Raw genomic sequence first — 20,409 nt, 5'->3', positions numbered from 1 at the left:
CCACACAGCATTTCTCACACTGAAATTGTATGGAGGCGGGAGTGAGGGTGAGTGAGAGAGAAAGGGGGTGGGTGGGGTTGGGGGAGTCCTTTCAGTTCTTTTTGAGGCAACAATGGTCTTTGTCCAAGATCTTCCACCATTCTTATTGGGGTTACAAAAGGGGGGGAAGAGGGAGGGCTGGTTTTCCATAGTAACGGTGACAAAACAAGCCGGTCCCACACCAAGCAGGGAATGGGATGAGTGAGGCAGCTGGACAGAAGCACACTAACTTCTGCTGAGAAACAGAGGGAGGAATCCTGCTCCTGCAGCGAGGGAAGACGAGGAGGACGATAGACAGGAGGAGGAAAACTGAGAGGACGGTGGGTCCAGTCGATTGAGACAAGTGAAGGAGCGAGGGGGGAAAAAAGGAGAAAAAACAACAAAAGTAGGACAAAAAATATATATTGGAGACTAGCGGTGCCTCCTTGGAAGGCAGCATGAATCGAGACAGTCAAAGTGAGGACACTTTGTCAACCATGGTTCTGGAGAACATCAAGAACAAACTGATTCACGCATTCAGGACCACTGGTGAACCACGGGATGCCCCTGAGTCTACTACTGGTCCCATCAGCATTGGCAGGAGTTACCAAGCCAACGAGGAACTGCGGAGAGCTAAAATAGATGGAGCCATAACCTGGCTAAGATCTGAACTGGTGAGTTATCTGCACCTGGTAGAATACCGTTGACTCTTTGACAGTGTAGTATGTTGTTGTGCAGCATTGTAGAGTTGGGCATTGTTGGCTTGTTTAGATGTGTAACCCAAGGTTAAGAATTCATTAGTGATTTATTTATTGTTCCTTTGATTCTGCACTGTTCAGTCATACTCCCAATGAGTCATGTAGCCCTCAATGAACCACATTTTTTAACATTTACCTGAAATGTCTGTGTTGCAGAGGAGTGATTCCTCACGAAACCATGACAAGAAAGACCATGATGTTTTGGATTTTTCACAGGATTTAATCCATAGAAGGGTCCTTTGGAGGAAGATAGACATATATTTGACATTTGTATCTAAAATCAGAATTGAGAAATAATGAACCAAGTTGGCATATTTATGACATTGTGGCCTTTCCCAGGCCTCCTTTAAGACTACATCACGTTTAATCTGTAGGTGCCCAAAAAAAGAATTGGTGTCATATGAAGCTTTACCGCTTGCTCTATAATATCAGTAGTATTTTGATGTCTATAACAATTTTCTTATATTCATTTATGAATATTGAAAAATATAAACATGAATAAAGAAAATATACCATTTTTTATTTGGAAATGTTTCAATATATTGTTGAACATAATATTATCTATGGGCATATCAAAGTTCCAGAGTGGGGCCAAAGACAGTACAGTATTAAGATAGGCTAGAACTGCTTCTCCAATAAAAATCCCTGATCACACTTGTAGGCAATGTCATGGCGACATTGGCTAGCTAAGCTCATGCGTAGAACACATCATCGTCGGTCTAACGGTCGTCTCTCGCTGAACTGTGCGTGTGCAGGCCGTCAAATCAAAGGCACTCCTTCGATATAAAGTTGTTTTTGACGAAAATGAAAACGTTGCAGTTTGTTACTTTCATTAGGTTGGAGTAATAACATGTTCAACTCGAATCTAGGTTGTGCCTTTAGACTTTGAGAAAATGTAAAACTAAGGAAGAATCTTTCACTTTTCTCATTGACTTCTCAAACCCCAAACCCCGGCCTGGTTTGTTTGGTCTGTTTCGGAAGCGTTCCTGGAAGTCTTACAATGTTGCGCTTTTGGGTTTAGAAACTCTGTGGTGGGGTCTCTGCTACTTTTAGAGTTATGATGCAATTCATAAGCATTAGCAACAGAGTGAATGTGAAAATGGATTCAAAATGGTTGCCCTCTGCTGGTAATTTGCAAATGTGCCATGATACAAGTAAAAGGAGGGCTGTGATTTGTTACATTGCCTACTATGCCAATTTATTTGTATGAAATGGGTCATAACTATAAAACTAGCAGAGATCCTACTCTGGAACTTTAGAGTATATTATGTTCAACAATATATACACTACCGGTCAAAGGTTTTAGAACACCTACTCATTCAACGGTTTTTCTTTATTTGTACTATTTTCTACATTGTAGAATAATAGTGAAGACATCAAAACGATGAAATAACACATATGGAATCATGTAGTAACCAAAAAAGTGTTAAACAAATCAAAATATATTTTATATTAGAAATTCTTCAAATAGCCACCCTTTGCCTTGATGACAGCTTTGCACACTCTTGGCATTCTCTCAGCTTCATGAGGTAGTCACTTGGAATGCATTTCAATTAACAGGTGTGCCTTCTTAAAAATTAATTTGTGGAATTTCTTTCCTCCTTAATGCATTTGAGCCAATCAGTTGTGTTGTGACAAGGTAGGGGTGGTACAGAAGATAGCCCTATTTGGTAAAAGACCAAGTCCATATTATGACAAGAACAGCTCAAATAAGCAAAGAGAAATGACAGTCCATCATTACTTTAAGACATGAAGGTCAGTCAATACGGAACATTTCAAGAACTTTGAAAGTTACTTAAAGTGCAGTCGCAAATACCATCAAGCGCTATGATGAAACTTATTCTAGAATGTAGAAAATAGTAAAAAATAAAGAAAAACCCTTGAATGAGTAGGGTGTGTCCAAACTTTTGACTGGTACTGTATATATAAAAATTGCTAAATCAAACATTTTTTATTTTCAATATTCATGTTTGTATTTTTCAATATTCATAAATAAATGTAAGAAAATGTTTATTGAAATCAAAATACAACTCAAAATACATCTCACTTACAGAGCAAGTGGTAAATCTTGATATTACATAATTTTTTTCTTTTTAGCGCCAACAGATCAAACGTTATGGAGTCTTAAAGGAGGCCTGAGTAAGGCCACAATTGATTAAATATGCCAACTTTTATTAATTATTTCTCAATTATGCTTTTAGATACAAACGTCAAATATATGTCAACAATCCTTCATCCAATGTACCATTCTATAGATTAAATCTCATGATAATCCCCAAAATTATGGTCTTTTTTTTGTCCTGGTTTTGTGAGGAATCACTCAAAGGCATTGTTAAGGTGTGCCAATGCAGTGTACATAAAGAAACAACATACAAATGAATGAAAGTCTGTCTGTTTTATCAGAATGAACTATTCTTCACTTGCATGAATGTGTGTGTGTTGAATCTGAAAACATGATCTGTTCTCTCATCATTACCATACAGCTGGAAATGCGCTCTCAGGACCAACAGCTGGCCCAGACCCTGCTGGGACTCAACAATGAGATCCAGAGACTGAGGCGGGAGAGTATGTCTGGGGCTCTGGAGCCAGAGGGGGATGAACACCACTAACCAACCCCACCCAGTACACCTCCCCAGGGGGAAACAGAGAGTGAGGGTGGGGGTATCCTGATGGAAGTTCCTGGAACCCTGTCTGAACCCATGACCAGAATGTCCTTCGGCATTTCTAAGACAGATATGTGGAAGTGTTATACAAAAGAGACCCTTGCTGGATGGAATGAGGATTCCCTTGTAAAGGTCACATGGCACGATTGATGTTGTCTGTGAGGGACCAATGGACTGGATATGATTTGATGAGTAATAGTCATAAGAATGTTCCAAACTTGTGAGGTAGTGTTCAATGTTGCATGCAAAATTGCACATTAGAAAACCCAATTTTGATGTAAACAATTGGACAAATGGGGTTTGATCTTTTGACATTGTTGTGTGACTCCAGACCCTGAGGACTGAGGAGTAGTGTGCTGGATGATCAGCGGTCACTGAAGGGTTTGAAACGTTGTGATGATGTCCAAGCCTCGCTATGGACCCCAGGAAGAGTAGCTGCTGCTTTTGCAACAGGTAATGGGGATCCAAATAAAATCCTAAATATACTGTTCAAGGTAGGCTATGATTCCCTGTAGCTCAGTTGGTAGAGCACGGCGCTTGCAACGCCAGGGTTGTGGGTTCGTTTCCCACAGGGGGCCAGTATGAAAATATATGCACTCACTAACTGTAAGTTGCTCTGGATAAGAGCGTCTGCTAAATGACTAAAATTTAAATGAAATGTTACTGACACCTATGAAGAGTTACAGTTGAAGTTTACATACATTTAGGTTGGAGTCATTAACTTGTTTTTCAACCACTCCACAAATTTCTTGTTAACAAACTATAGTTTTGGCAAGTCGGTTAGGCCATCTACTTTGTGCATGACACAAGTAATTTTTCCAACAATTGTTTACAGACAGATTATTTCACTTATAATTCACTGTATCACAATTCCAGTGGGTCAGAAGATTACATACACTAAGTTGACTGTGCCTTTAAACAGCTTGGAAAATTACAGAAAATGATGTCATGGCTTTAGAAGCCTCTGATAGGCTAATTGATATCAGTTGAGTCAATTGGAGGTGTACCTGTGGATGTATTTCAAGGCCTACCTTCAAACTCAGTGCCTCTTTGCTTGACATCATGGGAAAATCAAAAGAAATCAGCCAAGACCTCAGCATTTCTTTTGTAGATCTCCACAAGTCTGGTTCATCCTTGGGAGCAATTTCCAAACACCTGAAGGTACCACGTTCATCTGTACAAACAATAGTACGCAAGTATAAACACCATGGGACCACGCAGCCGTCATACCGCTCAGGAAGGAGACGCATTCTGTCTCCTAGAGATTAACGCGCTTTGGTGCGAAAAGTGCAAATCAATCCCAGAACAACAGCAAAGGACCTTGTGAAGATGCTGGAGGAAACAGGAACAAAAGTACCTATATCCACAGTAAAACAAGTCCTATATTGACATAACCTGAAAGGCCGCTCAGCAAGGAAGAAGCCAATGCTCCAAAACTGCCATAAAAAAGCCAGACTACGGTTTGCAACTGCACATGGGGACAAAGATCGTACTTTTTGGAGAAATGTCCTCTGGTCTGATGAAACAAAAATATAACTGTTTGGCCATAATGACCATCGTTATGTTTGGAGGAAAAAGGGGAGGGTTGCAAGCCGAAGAACACCATCCCAACCGTGAAGCACGGGGGTGGCAGCATCATGCTGTGGGGGTGCTTTGCTGCAGGAGGGACTGGTGCACTTCACAAAATAGATGGCATCATGAGGAAGGAAATTTATGTGGATATATTGAAGCAACATCTCAAGACATCAGTCAGGAAGTTAAAGCTTGGTCGCAAATGGTTCTTCCAAATGGACAATGACCCCAAGCATACTTCCAAAGTTGTGGCAAACTGGCTTAAGGACAACAAGTCAAGGTATTGGAGTGGCCCTGACCTCAATCCTATAGAAAATGTGTGGGCAGAACTGAAAATGCGTGTGCGAGCAAGGAGGCCTACAAACCTGACTCAGTTACACCAGCTCTGTCAGGAGGAATGGGCCAAAATTCACCCAACTTATTGTGGGAAGCTTGTGGAAGGCTACCCAAAGCATTTGACCCAAGTTAAACAATTTAAAGGCAATGCTACCAAATACGAATTGAGTGTATGTACACTTCTGACCCACTGGGAATGTGATGAAATAAATAAAAGCTGAAATAAATCATTCTCTCTACTATTATTTTGACATTTCACATTCTTAAAATAAAGTGGTGATCCTAACTGACCTAAGACAGGGAATTTTTACTAGGATTAAATGTCAGGAATTGTGAAAAACTGAGTTTAAATGTATTTGGCTAAGGTGAATGTAAACTTCCGACTTTAACTGTATATGAAATGCGCTTGGTTTGCGAATTGCTTAGTAGGCCTACTGTATTTGTTTTTGCAGTGGATAGATCAGTAAGACTCACAGCAAATTCTCCAGTGTTAAATCAACACTGAGAGTGTTAAATTTAACACTGCTCCAGTGTCTATACGGGTGCACACTTTTCAATGTTAAATTAACACACTGCTTATTGTAAAACCTTATTTGCATATTTTCCAGAGTGCCTTGCCTTTTGAATGAATTGTAGAGTTACCACCCATGACTGTATTTACTAGTGACAGACATCATTGTTGCATTCATTAATTTTCAGTCCTGTGGCCTTCACCAAGTGAGATCCAAAGCGAATATGTTATCATTAAAATTCAATTATTTAAGACAATACAATACGTATTTCATAAGGCCTTATTTTGAGGGCCTAGTTTTACCCTAATATAGTGGCCTGAAACTCAGGGTTTACAGGCCACATTAGGCCTGCAAGTCATATTATGCTGGTTTGCAAAGTGATGTGTAATTCCTATTGGAGTCTAACCAGAGTGGGGATATCCAACATTTTGAATTTTTATTCACCTGCAAACTGCATTCAGAATGACTGCCAGGGTTGGGAAGACTAAGGGGGTATCACACTGAATTGGCTTGGAGCAGTTTTTCTGAACTCTGGTGTGTTTACCTCCTTAGTTTGGTTCGTTTGTACTGGTGTGAACACTCTATCCGCACTAAACAACGCACCGTGGTTCGCTCAAAAAGGGTGGTCTCTGTGCGATTCAATTTGTACCGTGGTGCGGTTTGCTGCAGGTGAGAACGTATTCTGGACCAAACACAGGAAAATAACCAGAGTCGCGCAGTATTATTGGTTGTTTGACTGCAAGCATTTGATGAAATGCACACAGCATCCTAACTTGACATGTATGAAACATTCTGTGAGTAGCAACGCATCCGATGCAGATTAGGGGAGACCGGGGCTATACCGGAGATATATGCTACTGAATATAGCCTATTCATTTAGCCTATTCACGTCACAGTTGGAGCGGCTATTGTGCTGTTTCCTCCCGCATGTTGTTGGAAGACCAAAACAAAAGTAATATGAAGATTGGGACACACAAGTGATGCTTCAGGATAATCATAGATGGATTTAACATGAGCATTTTTGTCCTATAAACATATGACTTGTATGGACACGTCCCACTGGGCACACACTGGTTGAATCAACGTTGTTTCCACATAATTTCAACGAAATTACATTGAACCAACTTGGAATAGACGTTGAATTTACATCTGTGGCCAGTGGGTTGGTTTCGTTTAGGAAGTATAGTTAATTTGACATTTGGAAATGTGAAACCAACCGGACCAAAAACATAATAATACAATGTAACAAATAATCGAACTCTGTTTCAAACTAAAGCTCAAAGATATGTGTGAAAACGCCCTAAGATATGAGACTACCTAAAGAATCTAAACTGGAACAACTGTTTCAGTAACGGGTGCAATAAGTAACAGATTGGATTAGTTTAGAAACATTTATGTTATTTAAATTTGAGTAGCATAAGATTTAATTAATCAATTAGAAAACATAGATATTGAAACAAGCTATTTTAAAACTCAAGCTTTAATAGAACATACTGGGAAATATGCTAATGATGACCGTGGATTTGGTTTAATGCTGGTTATCAACACCAACCCTGGGTTATTCAACACCAATGACTGTAAATGTAACACTTACAGAGTTAATTTAACTCCCTAATCAACACTGGAACTGTTACACTGAAAATGTAACACTAAGTTACACTAGCCAATTTGCTGTGCAGAAGTAACAGATAAAAAAAATAAAGAGACTTAAAGTCTCGGTAACAGTTGTGCTTTTGACTTTGATGTTTTCTGATATGACAGAAATAAATGTACAGTACATTTAAATTTTTTAAATCTTTATTGTTCTGGCATACTATGTACAGTACCTGTTCCAAATGCAGTTACAGTAGCAAGGATAAACACATCCATTTGTCCACTTAACATTAACACAACAAGTGTTGTGACTTTATCACAGATTAACTCCTTTTGAACTCAGTTGAATTGGGAAATTGGGGGAGTATCCTATCTTGTTCACTTTGGTGCCCTTTTTTCGAGAAAACATTTTACTTGACCCTTCATTGTGTTGTATAATTCTGCTGGATCAGCCAACTTGAACTACTGTAAAAGGCCAACCTGTGTGCCATCAATAAGCACAGACAGATAAACTCAATCTAAGGTGTGTTGTCATTAATTATAGTAAGTACATACACTATGTTACTGATATTCATGTTTTAGTCTATTGACAGCGGTGTGCAATTAGTGTTGTACAACAAATCAATATATACAGCATGTGGGTGGATGATACAAACTGCATATTCATTTTACCTTCTAAAAATACTGTATTTCAGTGATAACAGACATTTTCAAGTTTAGAGCTTATAGTCATGATATTTAAATTGCTTTTATAGTTATCATTATTACAAGAATCTTTACAAATCCATTGTTGAGACATCACAGTCAATATGCTACTGTAAGTAATTGTTATTCTCTCTTAGATGTACTATGATACCGTTATGACCTCTGTACAGTAATAGCAGCTGTTTCTTCCATCTAGTTAGTTTAAAAGTTACACCGCTTACTTAGTAAGTAGTCTGTCAATTGTCTCATGAAAATACATTTTAGTCATTTAGCAGACGCTCTTATCTAGAGCGACTTACAGGAGCAATTAGGGTTAAGTGCCTTGCTTAAGGGCACATCAACAGATTTTTCACCTAGTTGGCTCGGGGATTAGAACCAGCGACCTTTCGGTTACTGGCACAACGCTCTTACCCACTAGGCTACCTGCCGCCCACAAACACACAACCACTTTTTCAACTTTGTAACACAGTAAGGCATTAGGCAAATATGATTGCCTTAGGTCAATCTAAGCCTTAAATATATATATTATCTTTAGGTTCTATATGGAATCTATTGCAGCCTATTCAAAATGGCTTTGTTTTTAATAATTGTCTTATTTGACTCTAGTTTCTGAAGAGTGTTGTTGTAAGACTATGCTTGTGTGATTTTCTTGACAATAGAATAGATGATATTGTGGTATATGACTGTGACATTGACATTGACCTACACATTGACCACGGTTGGTCCATAAGAGAGTACTGTTCATGGTTTTATTAAGGCAAGGAGCTTCTTCTGCTGAAAGTCCTTTTAGGTAGAGATGACCCCAGAGGAGGTGGAGTCATTCTAGTGGACAGGCAAGATATGGAAAAGCCCACTTCCCCTGAGCTGGAGTAAACACTACTACCACTGCCCCCTGCCTCACTACCAAAGTCCCAGCTCCCTTCCTCCTCTGTCTCCTCATCCACCTCTTCCTCCTCCTCCTCCTCTGCCTCAGCACACTCCAGCTTGAGCTCTTGGATTCCTGCGTGAAGGTCCATCAGCTGTCGTATCAAGGCCTGGTCCTGAGATCGCATCTCCATCTGCACAAAATAGTTAGCATTGTTTAATTAAACAGGGTGACAAAGACACAGACATAACAAATGAACAAACAAAAAGAGACTTAAACAGACATGTAGATACTGAAATGACAATATGACCACATAAAAGAGACAGACAGACACACAGACACTGAAACAGACACAACAACATTTCAAAAAACGTTGGTCGGTTGTGACATACAGTATTCATATGCAAATACTAACTATTACAGAGAAACAAATGGATATCAAAAATAAGAGTAGATAGCAGATACAACTGTCAAGTAGTACAGAAACATAGTTCAAAACACAGAACCAAATGTTATGTAACAAAAATAACCAGTGCAGGACACATCTCTAGGCTACTGAGGTAAAGGCCTCTTTTGGAACAGCGCTGCGGCTTCCTTTAGTCTCTTTTAGCTGATGAAGTTCATGTCCTTTCCCTGACATAACCTGGTTAAACCATTTCAGTTGAACACTGCCTCTTTCAAATGCAAATGCTTTTCTCTCTTTCTTTCTCTCTCTTTCTTCTCTATTTATGAGAGCCAGTCTAATTGCCCTCATTGTGAGAATAGAATATACAGAATTCCACCAAATTCGCCAAGTCCAAGTTTGTCCCAGGGAGAGGAATGTTCAAACAAAAACCAATCATGACCAGATCTGCATTTCTTTCTCTGTTAATTACAGCATCAGACTGGGATTGGGCTCTGACTGAAAGGATGTGATGTGGCTTTAAAAGCTTTGTTTGAAAGAGGAAAAAAATAAGAAACATCAAGTTTGAACATTCCTCTCCCTGGGACAAACTTGGACTTGGCGAATTTGGTGGAAGTTTGAGCAGTGGGCTTCCTGGGGGGTGATATCCCCCCTTGACGTGTGTTTGTGTGTGTGTTCTGTGTGTATGTCCTTTGCCCAGCCATTGCAGCAGATCGAACTATGTCTAATGTACCATGGGGGACAGTAAACAACCGCTTGTTCTTGCTGGAGTTCTTGCTTTCTCTTTGATGAGAACCACTGAATACTGGGCTATGATACTTGAGAAGAGGCGATGGTTCTAATTGGTGGAAGTCACTTCTATTTGTGCTGCATTGCAACTATGGCACAATGGTTGTTTGAATACTGGACTCAGAGACTGGACCTGGGCCGGTCCCACTGCATCTGCACAAACCCACATCTCATGACATCAAAGGCCAGCAATCATTGGTCACTGGGAAGTGGAATAATTGGATAGAGTTTCCGTGGGTGTCTTTTTGTGTTGGAAGTTCGAGAATGAAAGAGGACGAAGACCTACAGTGGATCTGATAGTGTAGATGGTTTTATAACCTGTCTCTTATGGACCAGTGGATCTTTGTGAAACATTTTGGCCATAGGGCAGCAGGTAGCATAGCGGTTAAGAGCATTGGGCCAGTAACCGAAAGGCCGATGGTTTGAATCCCCAAGCCGACTAGGTGAAAAATCTGTCTGTGCCCTTGAGCAAGGCACTTAACCCGAATTGCTCCTGTAAGTCGCTCTGGATAAGAGCGTCTGCTAAATGACTAAAATGTTAAATATATTGGCCATGCACAGTACTGTACGTTTTCAAGGATTCCCCCATATAGTCCAATGCCTATAGTGTATGACTTAGATTACTTTAGTTGTTGTTGTTGGTATGACAACGAACCTGTCTCTCTGAACTACTATTAGCTTACATGGCATTCTCTAAGTTAAGTAAAAAGTAGAACACATTCAACTATTCTATTCTATTGAACCAACTACGCCAGAGCTATACCAGTAAAGTAGCCAATAGTCTTCCGCGCTCTCCCTTAACCAGTGTTCCTCTTTGTCTCTGTCCCATCTGACGCCGAGGTTTGGTGTGTTTTGTGTGCTCGGGACACTTGGTTGCCATGACAAGGTGCCGGGCGAGGACTAAATGCCAAGCGATATATTAATCATTGACAATGGGCCCTCTTTGAATTTCTAACCAACTAGGCCTGTATAGAAAATATATAGAATAATTTAACAAGATGTTCTACCTGTGACTTGTAATGAATACTTATGACAGCAAATAAACTTACAAGATTCATAGAAGATTCTTGTAATATCTGACTTAGGTAAGTTTAGACACACATTTAGACATAACAGAAATATTGCATTATATAATTATATAAAAAACATACAAGAGACATGTAAGCTAAGCCTTATAAGGTCTCACGTACCTGTTCATAGGACAAATGAATTTCAAAGCACTTAGATCATAGTAATAACAAGCTGTTGCATGTATTGTATAAAAAACATATGAGAGACATGGAAGCTAAGCATTCTATGATATCACATACATGGGACATACAGATTTCAAAGCACTTGCATACCACTGTCTGATGTTATTGACGCATGCAATGTGAGAAGCAAAGTCTACTGCGAGCAAGAGCAGGAGGAGGATTTTTGTACAAATAATCTTCTTCTGCCATATAAGATTCTTATTTGATTTTCATGATTATTTTCCTTATGGGGGAGGGGGGGGGGGGTTAATTAAAGCTGGAAGGGTGACATTGTAACATCGTCTGCTGCCCGTCCGCACATCTCAATTACAAGAATGCAATAACGTGACACTCCCACACACTAACGATTTGAATGACCAAGAAGGTAATTTCATTGGGTGACAGATGGCTTGACCTTAGCCCTAATAGCCAATAAAAATGTATCAATTTCCACTGTCGTCCCACAGAGTCAGATGACCACACACAGGTCATACTTTCGGGGGCGAGTATTCATATCCAGCATAGAATCATTTTAACATGTCCTCTTTCTCTACAAATATAAAGTATGAAAAGACAAGATAACCCTTGAGTCTCACAGTAATTCACAGTAAAAGTGCTGAATAATTGCAATCCATTTTCCATGATCATCTGTTAACATACAGGAAAGATCAAATTGTCCTCAATTTGCAAATAAAAATGTGTATTTCTGTTGTAAATACAAAACACATCAATACATTCAAATAAAGTAAATGTTGCTGAGTATCTGTTTTACTCATCTAAGCCCATAGAGACAGACTACAAGTTTGATCAGTTCTAGAGAGACTTTATCACAATCAAAGACTTCAGTCATTTGTCCAGTCTTACCAGTTCCCTGCGCAGCCAGGCCAGTGCATTCTCAATGTCCAATTTGTAGGGGCTGCTGCCATCTCCTCCGGCCATGCAGCCCTCCATCCGGAGCCCTTCCACAGGGCAGGGGTCTCTGGTGGTCCGTGGGTCCCTGGACACAACGGGCCCGGTTGACTTACAGGCATCAAAGGAGATGTCCTTAGAGGAGAAGTCTCTCAGTCTAGTCAGGACCACTTCCATCATGATAGGCTTCAAGTTCTACAATCTGGGCTAAAAACCAATCAGTGTTCCTATAGAATCTATGTTTGGTCTAAGCTTCTCTCGGCTGTAGCAAGATACAGCGTTGTCTGGAGAATTCTTCTCTTTCTGCTTCGCTACTCCCACTTCCTCTTATCCTCTCTCATGTCAGGGGTAGTTCTGCACTGGACTGGAAACCTAAGAGGTTCTCCTCTGTTTTCCTCAACCCCCTCCTCTGTGGGACAGTGGAGTGGCGTCAGTCATGTGTTAGTGTGATGCAGCAGGAGTGATGTCAGCTCTTTGACCCAAGCTTGTTTACCATATTGGGGACTTTTTAACACACACACTCCCCCTATGGAGGAGGAAGGAGCGGAGAAGAAGGACAGTTGCCCAGGTTACCTCCATTGTGCTCTTGAGGATAACGGGGTAGTCTGTGGAATGTCCTTGGCTCGTTGTCATGTCACCCCTGTTAACAAGGACATAATTTAGTGTGGACTGCTTGTTCCGCAAAGCCCTAAAGCTGTCCCCCTTCAACACTTAGACAGACAGACAGAAAGGCACGGACGGACGCACACACACACAAACACACTCTGTCTTAGCTGTCTGAGCTGCACCTACCAACCCTTACCAACAAAGCTGCAATTCCAGACAAATTGACTAAAATAGCTTTGACACATTTGCATCTATATTTAGAATTGCATTCATTCCACTTTTAGACCACTAAGCAACAAAGGCATCTCCAGACTGATTTTTTCTTCTTCTTGTGTGTAACATGAGGCAAATGTGCAGTTTTTTTTGTTTATGAGATGATAGACCATTCCACTCCTGACACATGTAGCCCGGCTGGGCTCAAACCCGGGATACCTGTGACTGTCAGTCTAACACATTTTAGCCATTACACCAAGAGGATCCAACCTCTTGATAAGGATGCTAGGTGTTGCACTAAAGTCACTACAGTGCGAATGTGAGATCACCAGTGACATATTGCGTAATATGAGGAACTAAGCTATTGCAAGTCACTGAACCACATTGAAATCCACCCCCATGCTCTCAAATGAGTGGAGTGTGTTAGGCCACATGAGTTGCCAGCATCATTTGTTGCTTAACTCTGTTCTGGACTCTTACAGAACAAATACAGGATATGCAGTTTAACATGATAGCCTACAGTTTTGCAGGATACAAGGGATTATATTTGATTAAACTAAAGCTGTGGTCCTGCACTGGTGAACAGGATCTAGTGAACTGTTAAGAAGACGCCAGTTCTCCAGCTGATCTGACAGAAATTACCAGGATCTTGAGGAGCAGAGTCCTGCTGCAGACAGCAGAACGCTAGCTTGGTGAGAGTACTGAAGAGTTTTATCGCCACCCTTTGGTCATTTATTGCTTTACATGCAGGAAAACTAACAACAACTTACAAAGGCTTTATTTTTCATACATTACCAATAACAGGGGAGGTTAGCATGTCTTGGGAGTATGATCTTTGACCCTCTGTAACTTTGACCCTTTGTAACTTTCTCACTTATCATTATTCATGATTAATTCAGGATTATCTGTAATCATGGTAGCATCCACATTCAAGTGTTTAGAAACATATTCTATTCTTATTTACAATAAAAGTGACTCCAAAATGACACAATACATTATTTACCATTCATTTCTTAAGGCACAAAATAATCTTAAACACAACCAAAACGAACTGCAAATGCATCCAACAAGTTTGTAGAGTCACAAGCTTGATGTAGTCATTGCGCGCTAGGAATATGGCACCAAATACTAAACTTTTGACTGATTTATAAGAATCTTGAAGCGTGTAAATAATTTTGACCCCTACTTTTTTTAGAAAAATAATGTGTAATTGTTAAACAAAATCTCTTTCTCTGAGCAATTGTATTAGTATAAAATAATATAATTTCCCAATGTTTTTTTGCATACAATATAGCTCATTATTTGAATTATTTATTTTATACAGTCATTATTGCTCATCTTTATCAAGGGTGTCAATCATTTCAGACCCTACAGTATATACAGACGCTTTGAAAATGATCTATAAGCTAATGTCATCATTTCTTTTTTGTAATGACTCATTATTATTACACTGTACTTACAGCAGTAATCCTAACCATAGCTTCATGTCCACGACCCAGTTCAACCCTAACCCTAACTCTAACACTATTCCTAAACTTAGCTTAATGTCCACATCCCTGTGCAACCCTAACCCAAGCATTAACCACAACCCTAACCCTAGCTTCATGTCCACATCCCGGTTCAACCCTAACCATGGCGAAATTCTCAATTGGGCAAAAGTCTGTCCTCTCCTCGACTACTCCAACCTTCACTCCTCCGTGACCCGGAATCCGATAAGTGGTTGCCTTACATAGGAGAAATCTGTCCCGTATGATGCATTTTGCATCATATGATGCTGCGTTTTGCATCATATGATACAAAATACATAATATGGCCAGATTTCTGTATTTTGAAAGTTACATATCTTGAAAACTTGATTGCTGACATGCAAAAGGTTTTGGGACAATATCAACAATGGACTAATGAAACAAATACCAAAAGATAGTTTTTGTTTGGAGTTTTCCTTTAACCTTTAAATAGCTACTGTAAATGAACCATAAACCAGTTCAGTCATCTCTATACTGAGCCAGCTAGCCGCTAACTTAGCTTAGCATTAGCGTATTTAGTTTTTCTCAAGAAATACAACTTTGTAATATATCACACTTGGGTGGGGAGATGTCAAAGCCTTTACAATATAAATTAAGTAGAAAAAGAAACCACAATATTATCTTAGAGGAGCTATACCAGAACATTAGCAGGCACCAAGTTGTCAAAATGTATTCTATTGGCTAGCCTAGCTTAGCCGCAAACCCATTCCTCTCTATGGTGAGATCGCTAACAGTTTTCACTCGATCAATTTAAACATTTGCACTTGACAATTTCCACATAAAAGGTAAGCATCGCTCAGATGACCATTTTGACTCTAATACTTCAAATCAAATATATTGAATTTGTCATATGCTTCGTAAACAACAGTGAAATGCTTACTGGCCCTTCCCAACGATTTTTGGAAATAATAGAAAAATAATAACACAAGGAATAAATACACAATGAGTAACGATAATTTTGCTATATACACGGAGCACCAGTACCAAGTCGATGTGCAGGGGTATGAGGTAATTGAGGTAGATATGTACATATAGGTAGGGATAAAGTGACTAGGCAACAGGATAAATAATAAACAGTAGCAGCAGCGTATGTGATGAGTCAAAAGAGTCAATGCAGATATTCAGGGTAGCTATTGGTTAACTATTTAACTAACTATTTAGCAGTCTTATGGCTTGGGGGTAGAAGCTGTTCAGGGTCCTATTGGTCCAGACTTGGTGCATCGGTACCGCTTGCCATGTTGTAGCAGAGAGAACAGTCTATGACTTGGGTGGCTGGAGTCTTTGACAATTTTTAGGGCCTTCCTCTGACACCGCCTGGTATAGAGGTCCTGGACGGCAGGGAGCTCAGCCCCAGTGATGTACTGGACCGTACGCACCACCCTCTGTAGCGCCTTGCGGTCGGATGCCAAACAGTTGCCATACCAAGCGGTGATGCAGCCAGTCAAAATGCTCTCAGTGGTGCAGCTGTATACGTTTTTGAGGATCCGAGTGCCCATGCCAAATCTTTTCAGCCTCTTGAGGGGGAAGAGGCATTGTCATGCCTTCTTCACAACTGTGTTGGTGTGTGTGGACCATGATAATTCCTTAGTGATGTGGACACCGAGGAACTTGAAACTCTCGACCCACTCCACAACAGCCCCGTTGATGTGGATGGGGGCGTGCTCAGTCCTCCTTTTCCTGTAGTCCACGATCAGCTCCTTTGTCTTGCTGACCACACTGCCAGGTCACTGACCTCCTCCCTATAGCCTGTCTCATCGTCGTCGGTGATCAGGCCAACCACCGTCGTGTCAACAGCAAACTTAATGATGGTGTTGGAGTTGTGCACAGCCACGCAGCCCTAAGGGGCCCCTGTGTTGAGGATCAGCATGGCGGATGTGTTGTTGCCTATCCTCACCACCTGGGGGTGGCCCATCAGGAAATCCAGGATCCAGTTGCAGAGGGAGGTGTTCAGTCCCAGGGTCCTGAGCTTAGTGAGCTTGGAGGGCACTATGGTGTTGAACGCTGAGATATACAGTGGGGAGAACAAGTATTTGATACACTGCCGATTTTGCAGGTTTTCCTACTTACAAAGCATGTAGAGGTCTGTAATTTTTACCATAGGTACACTTCAACTGTGAGAGACGGAATCTAAAACAAAAATCCAGAAAATCACATTGTATGATTTTTAAGTAATTAATTTGCATTTTATTGCATGACATAAGTATTTGATCACCTACCAACCAGTAAGAATTCCGTCTCTCACAGACCTGTTAGTTTTTCTTTAAGAAGCCCTCCTGTTCTCCACTCATTATCTGTATTAACTGCACCTGTTTGAACTCATTACCTGTATAAAAGACACCTGTCCACACACTCAATCAAACAGACTCCAACCTCTCCACAATGGCCAAGACCAGAGAGCTGTGTAAGGACATCAGGGATAAAATTGTAGACTTGCACAAGGCTGGGATGGGCTACAGGACAATAGGCAAGCAGCTTGGTGAGAAGGCAACAACTGTTGGCGCAATTATTAGAAAATGGAAGAAGTTCAAGATGACGGTCAATCACCCTCGGTCTGGGGCTCCATGCAAGATCTCACCTTGTGGGGCATCAATGATCATGAGGAAGGTGAGGGATCAGCCCAGAACTACACGGCAGGACCTGGTCAATGACCTGAAGAGAGCTGGGACCACAGTCTCAAAGAAAACCATTATTAACACACTACGCCGTCATGGATTAAAATCCTGCAGCGCACGCAAGGTCCCCCTGCTCAAGCCAGCGCATGTCCAGGCCCGTCTGAAGTTTGCCAATGACCATCTGGATGATCCAGAGGAGGAATGGGAGAAGGTCATGTGGTCTGATGAGACAAAAATAGAGCTTTTGGTCTAAACTCCACTCGCCGTGTTTGGAGGAAGAAGAAGGATGAGTACAACCCCAAGAACACCATCCCAACCGTGAAGCATGGAGGTGGAAACATCATTCTTTGGGGATGCTTTTCTGCAAAGGGGACAGGACGACTGCACCGTATTGAGGGGAGGATGGATGGGGCCATGTATCGCGAGATCTTGGCCAACAACCTCCTTCCCTCAGTAAGAGCATTGAAGATGGGTCGTGGCTGGGTCTTCCAGCATGACAACGACCCAAAACACACAGCCAGGGCAACTAAGGAGTGGCTCCATAAGAAGCATCTCAAGGTCCTGGAGTGGCCTAGCCAGTCTCTAGACCTGAACCCAATAGAACATCTTTGGAGGGAGCTGAAAGTCCGTATTGCCCAGCGACAGCCCCGAAACCTGAAGGATCTGGAGAAGGTCTGTATGGAGGAGTGGGCCAAAATCCCTGCTGCAGTGTGTGCAAACCTGGTCAAGACTTACAGGAAACGTATGATCTCTGTAATTGTAAACAAAGGTTTCTGTACCAAATATTAAGTTCTGCTTTTCTGATGTATCAAATACTTATGTCATGCAATAAAATGCAAATTAATTACTTAAAAATCATACAATGTGATTTTCTGGAATTTTGTTTTAGATTCCGTCTCTCACAGTTGAAGTGTACCTATGATAAAAATGACAGATCTCTACATGCTTTGTAAGTAGGAAAACCTGCAAAATCGGCAGTGTATCAAATACATGGTCTCCCAACTGTATAGTCTATGAACAGCATTCTCACGTAGGTGTTCTTCTTGTCCAGGTGGGAAAGGACAGTGTGGAGTGCAATAGAGATTGTGGCACCTGTGGATATGTTGGGGCAGTATGCGAATTGGAGTGGGTCCAGGGTATCTGGGATGATGGTATTGATGTGAGCCATGTCAGCCTTTCAAAGCATTTCATGGCTACAGATGTGAGTGCTACAGGGCGATAGTCATTTAGACAGGTTACATTGGCGTTCTTGAGCACAGTTACTATGGAGGTCTTCTTGAAACATGTAGGTATTACAGACTGGGTCAGGGAGAGGTTGAAAATGTCAGTGAAGACACTTGCTAGCTGGTCAGCGCATGCTCTAAGTACGCATCCTGGTAATCCGTCTGGCCCCGCTGCCTTGTAAATGTTAACTTGTTTAAAGGTCTTACTCACATCAGCTACGGAGAGCGAGATCACACAGTCGTCCGGAACAGCTGGTGCCCTCATGCATGGTTTAGTGTTGCTTTCCTCGAAGCTAACATAGAAGGAATTTTGCTTGTCTGATAGGCTTTCGTCACTGGGCAGCTCGAGGCTGGGTTTCCCTTTGTAATCCGTGATAGTTTGCAAGCCCTGCCACATCCAACAAGCTTCAGAGCCAGCATAGTAAGATTCAATCTTAGTCCTGTATTGACGTCGGAGGTCGTAGCGGAATTTCTTATAAGTGTCCGGATTAGTGTCTTGCTCTTTGAAAGAGGCAGCTCTAGCCTTTAGATCAGTGCAGATGTTGCTTGTAATCCATGGCTTCTGGTTGGGATATGTACGTACGGTCACTGTGAGGACGAAGTCGTCGATGCACTTATTAACGAAGCCAGTGACTGATGTGGTAAACTCCTCATTGTTATTGGATGAATCGCGGAACATATTCCAGTCTGTGCTAGCGAAACGCTTCTGTAGCTTAGCATCTGCTTAATCGGACCACTTCTGTATTAAGCGCGTCACTGGTAGTTACTGTTTGAGTTTTTGCTTGTAAGCAGGAATCAGGAGGACAGAGATAATGATGGTCAGATTTGCCAAATGGAGGGTGAGGGAGAGCTTTGAATGCATTTCTGTGTGTGGAGTAAAGGTGATCTAGAGTATTTTTCACCTCTAGTTGCACAGGTGACATGCTGGTAAAAATGAGGTAAGACGGAGTTCAGTTTCCCTGCACAGCTTTTTGAGGGTATTGACACAGTGGTTTATGTCACATTTGGCAATGCACCCTACATAATGAGCTGTTATGTCACATTTTTACAACATTTATACAGTATACCAGGGTTCCCCAACTGGCGGCCCCATTTGGCCCCCCAAGTTGACTTTATTTAAGTTTTTATTGTTGCAAATAAATATAAAAAAACACCAGCAAATCAGCTCCAAGTGATTTTAATTTTGGAAATCTGTTCCAAAGTATTCCCACGCATAAGAGAGATATACACTCAGTGGCCAGTTTTATTAGTTACACTCATCTAGTACTGGGTTAGACCCCCCTTTGCCTCCAGAACATCCTGAATTCTTCAGGGCATAGATTCTACAAGGTGTGACGTTCAAATGTTTCTCAATTGGTATCAAGGGACCTAACATGTGCCAGAAAAACATTCCCCACACCATTACACCACCGCCACCAGCCTGTACCATTGACACCAGGCAGGATGGGGCCATAGACTCATACTGCTTACAGCAAATTCTGACTCTGCTATCAGCATGACGCAACAGAAACCGGGATTCGTCAGACCATGCAATGTTTTTCCAACCCTCAATTGTCCAGTTTTGGTGATCTGGTGCACACTGCAGCGGCATCTTCTTGTTTAGAGTTTATAGGAGAGGAACACGGTGTGGTCGTCTGCTGCAATAGCCCATCCGTGACAAGGACCGACGAGTTCTGCGTTCCGAGATGCGTGTTCTGCACACGTTGTACTGTGCCGTTATTTGCCTATTAGCTTGCACGATTCTTGCCATTTTCCTTCGACCTCTCTCATCAACTAACTGTTTTCGCCCACAGAACTGCTGCTGACTGGATGTTTTTTGTTTGTCGCACCATTCTCAGTAAAACCTAGACACTGTCCTGCGTGAAAAGCCCAGG

The 20,409-nt window shown here is 41.3% G+C and overlaps 1 protein-coding gene across 1 annotated transcript; it reads left to right on the top strand.

Moving 5' to 3' along the window:
* Positions 1 to 208: 208 nt before the first annotated feature.
* On the top strand, positions 209 to 4,021 carry si:ch211-153f2.3 (protein FAM167A). Its single transcript, XM_041884805.2, has 2 exons — positions 209 to 692; positions 3,260 to 4,021. Exons 1-2 carry the CDS (start codon positions 477 to 479, stop codon positions 3,383 to 3,385), a joined length of 342 nt encoding a protein of 113 aa, XP_041740739.1. The 5' UTR covers positions 209 to 476; the 3' UTR covers positions 3,386 to 4,021.
* The last annotated feature ends 16,388 nt before the right edge of the window (positions 4,022 to 20,409 follow it).

Source organism: Coregonus clupeaformis, chromosome 8 (assembly GCF_020615455.1).
Source record: "Coregonus clupeaformis isolate EN_2021a chromosome 8, ASM2061545v1, whole genome shotgun sequence".
NCBI classification, from domain to species: domain Eukaryota; kingdom Metazoa; phylum Chordata; class Actinopteri; order Salmoniformes; family Salmonidae; genus Coregonus; species Coregonus clupeaformis.
This window is presented reverse-complemented; position numbering and strand designations above follow the sequence as displayed.

What these genes read in the sequence shown, in the direction of transcription:
- si:ch211-153f2.3 (XM_041884805.2), top strand. Translation starts at nt 477, where the DNA reads ATGAATCGAGACAGTCAAAGTGAGGACACTTTGTCAACCATGGTTCTG. An exon ending in CCTGGCTAAGATCTGAACTG is followed by an intron (nt 693 to 3,259) that starts GTGAGTTATCTG and finishes ATTACCATACAG; the next exon opens with CTGGAAATGCGCTCTCAGGA.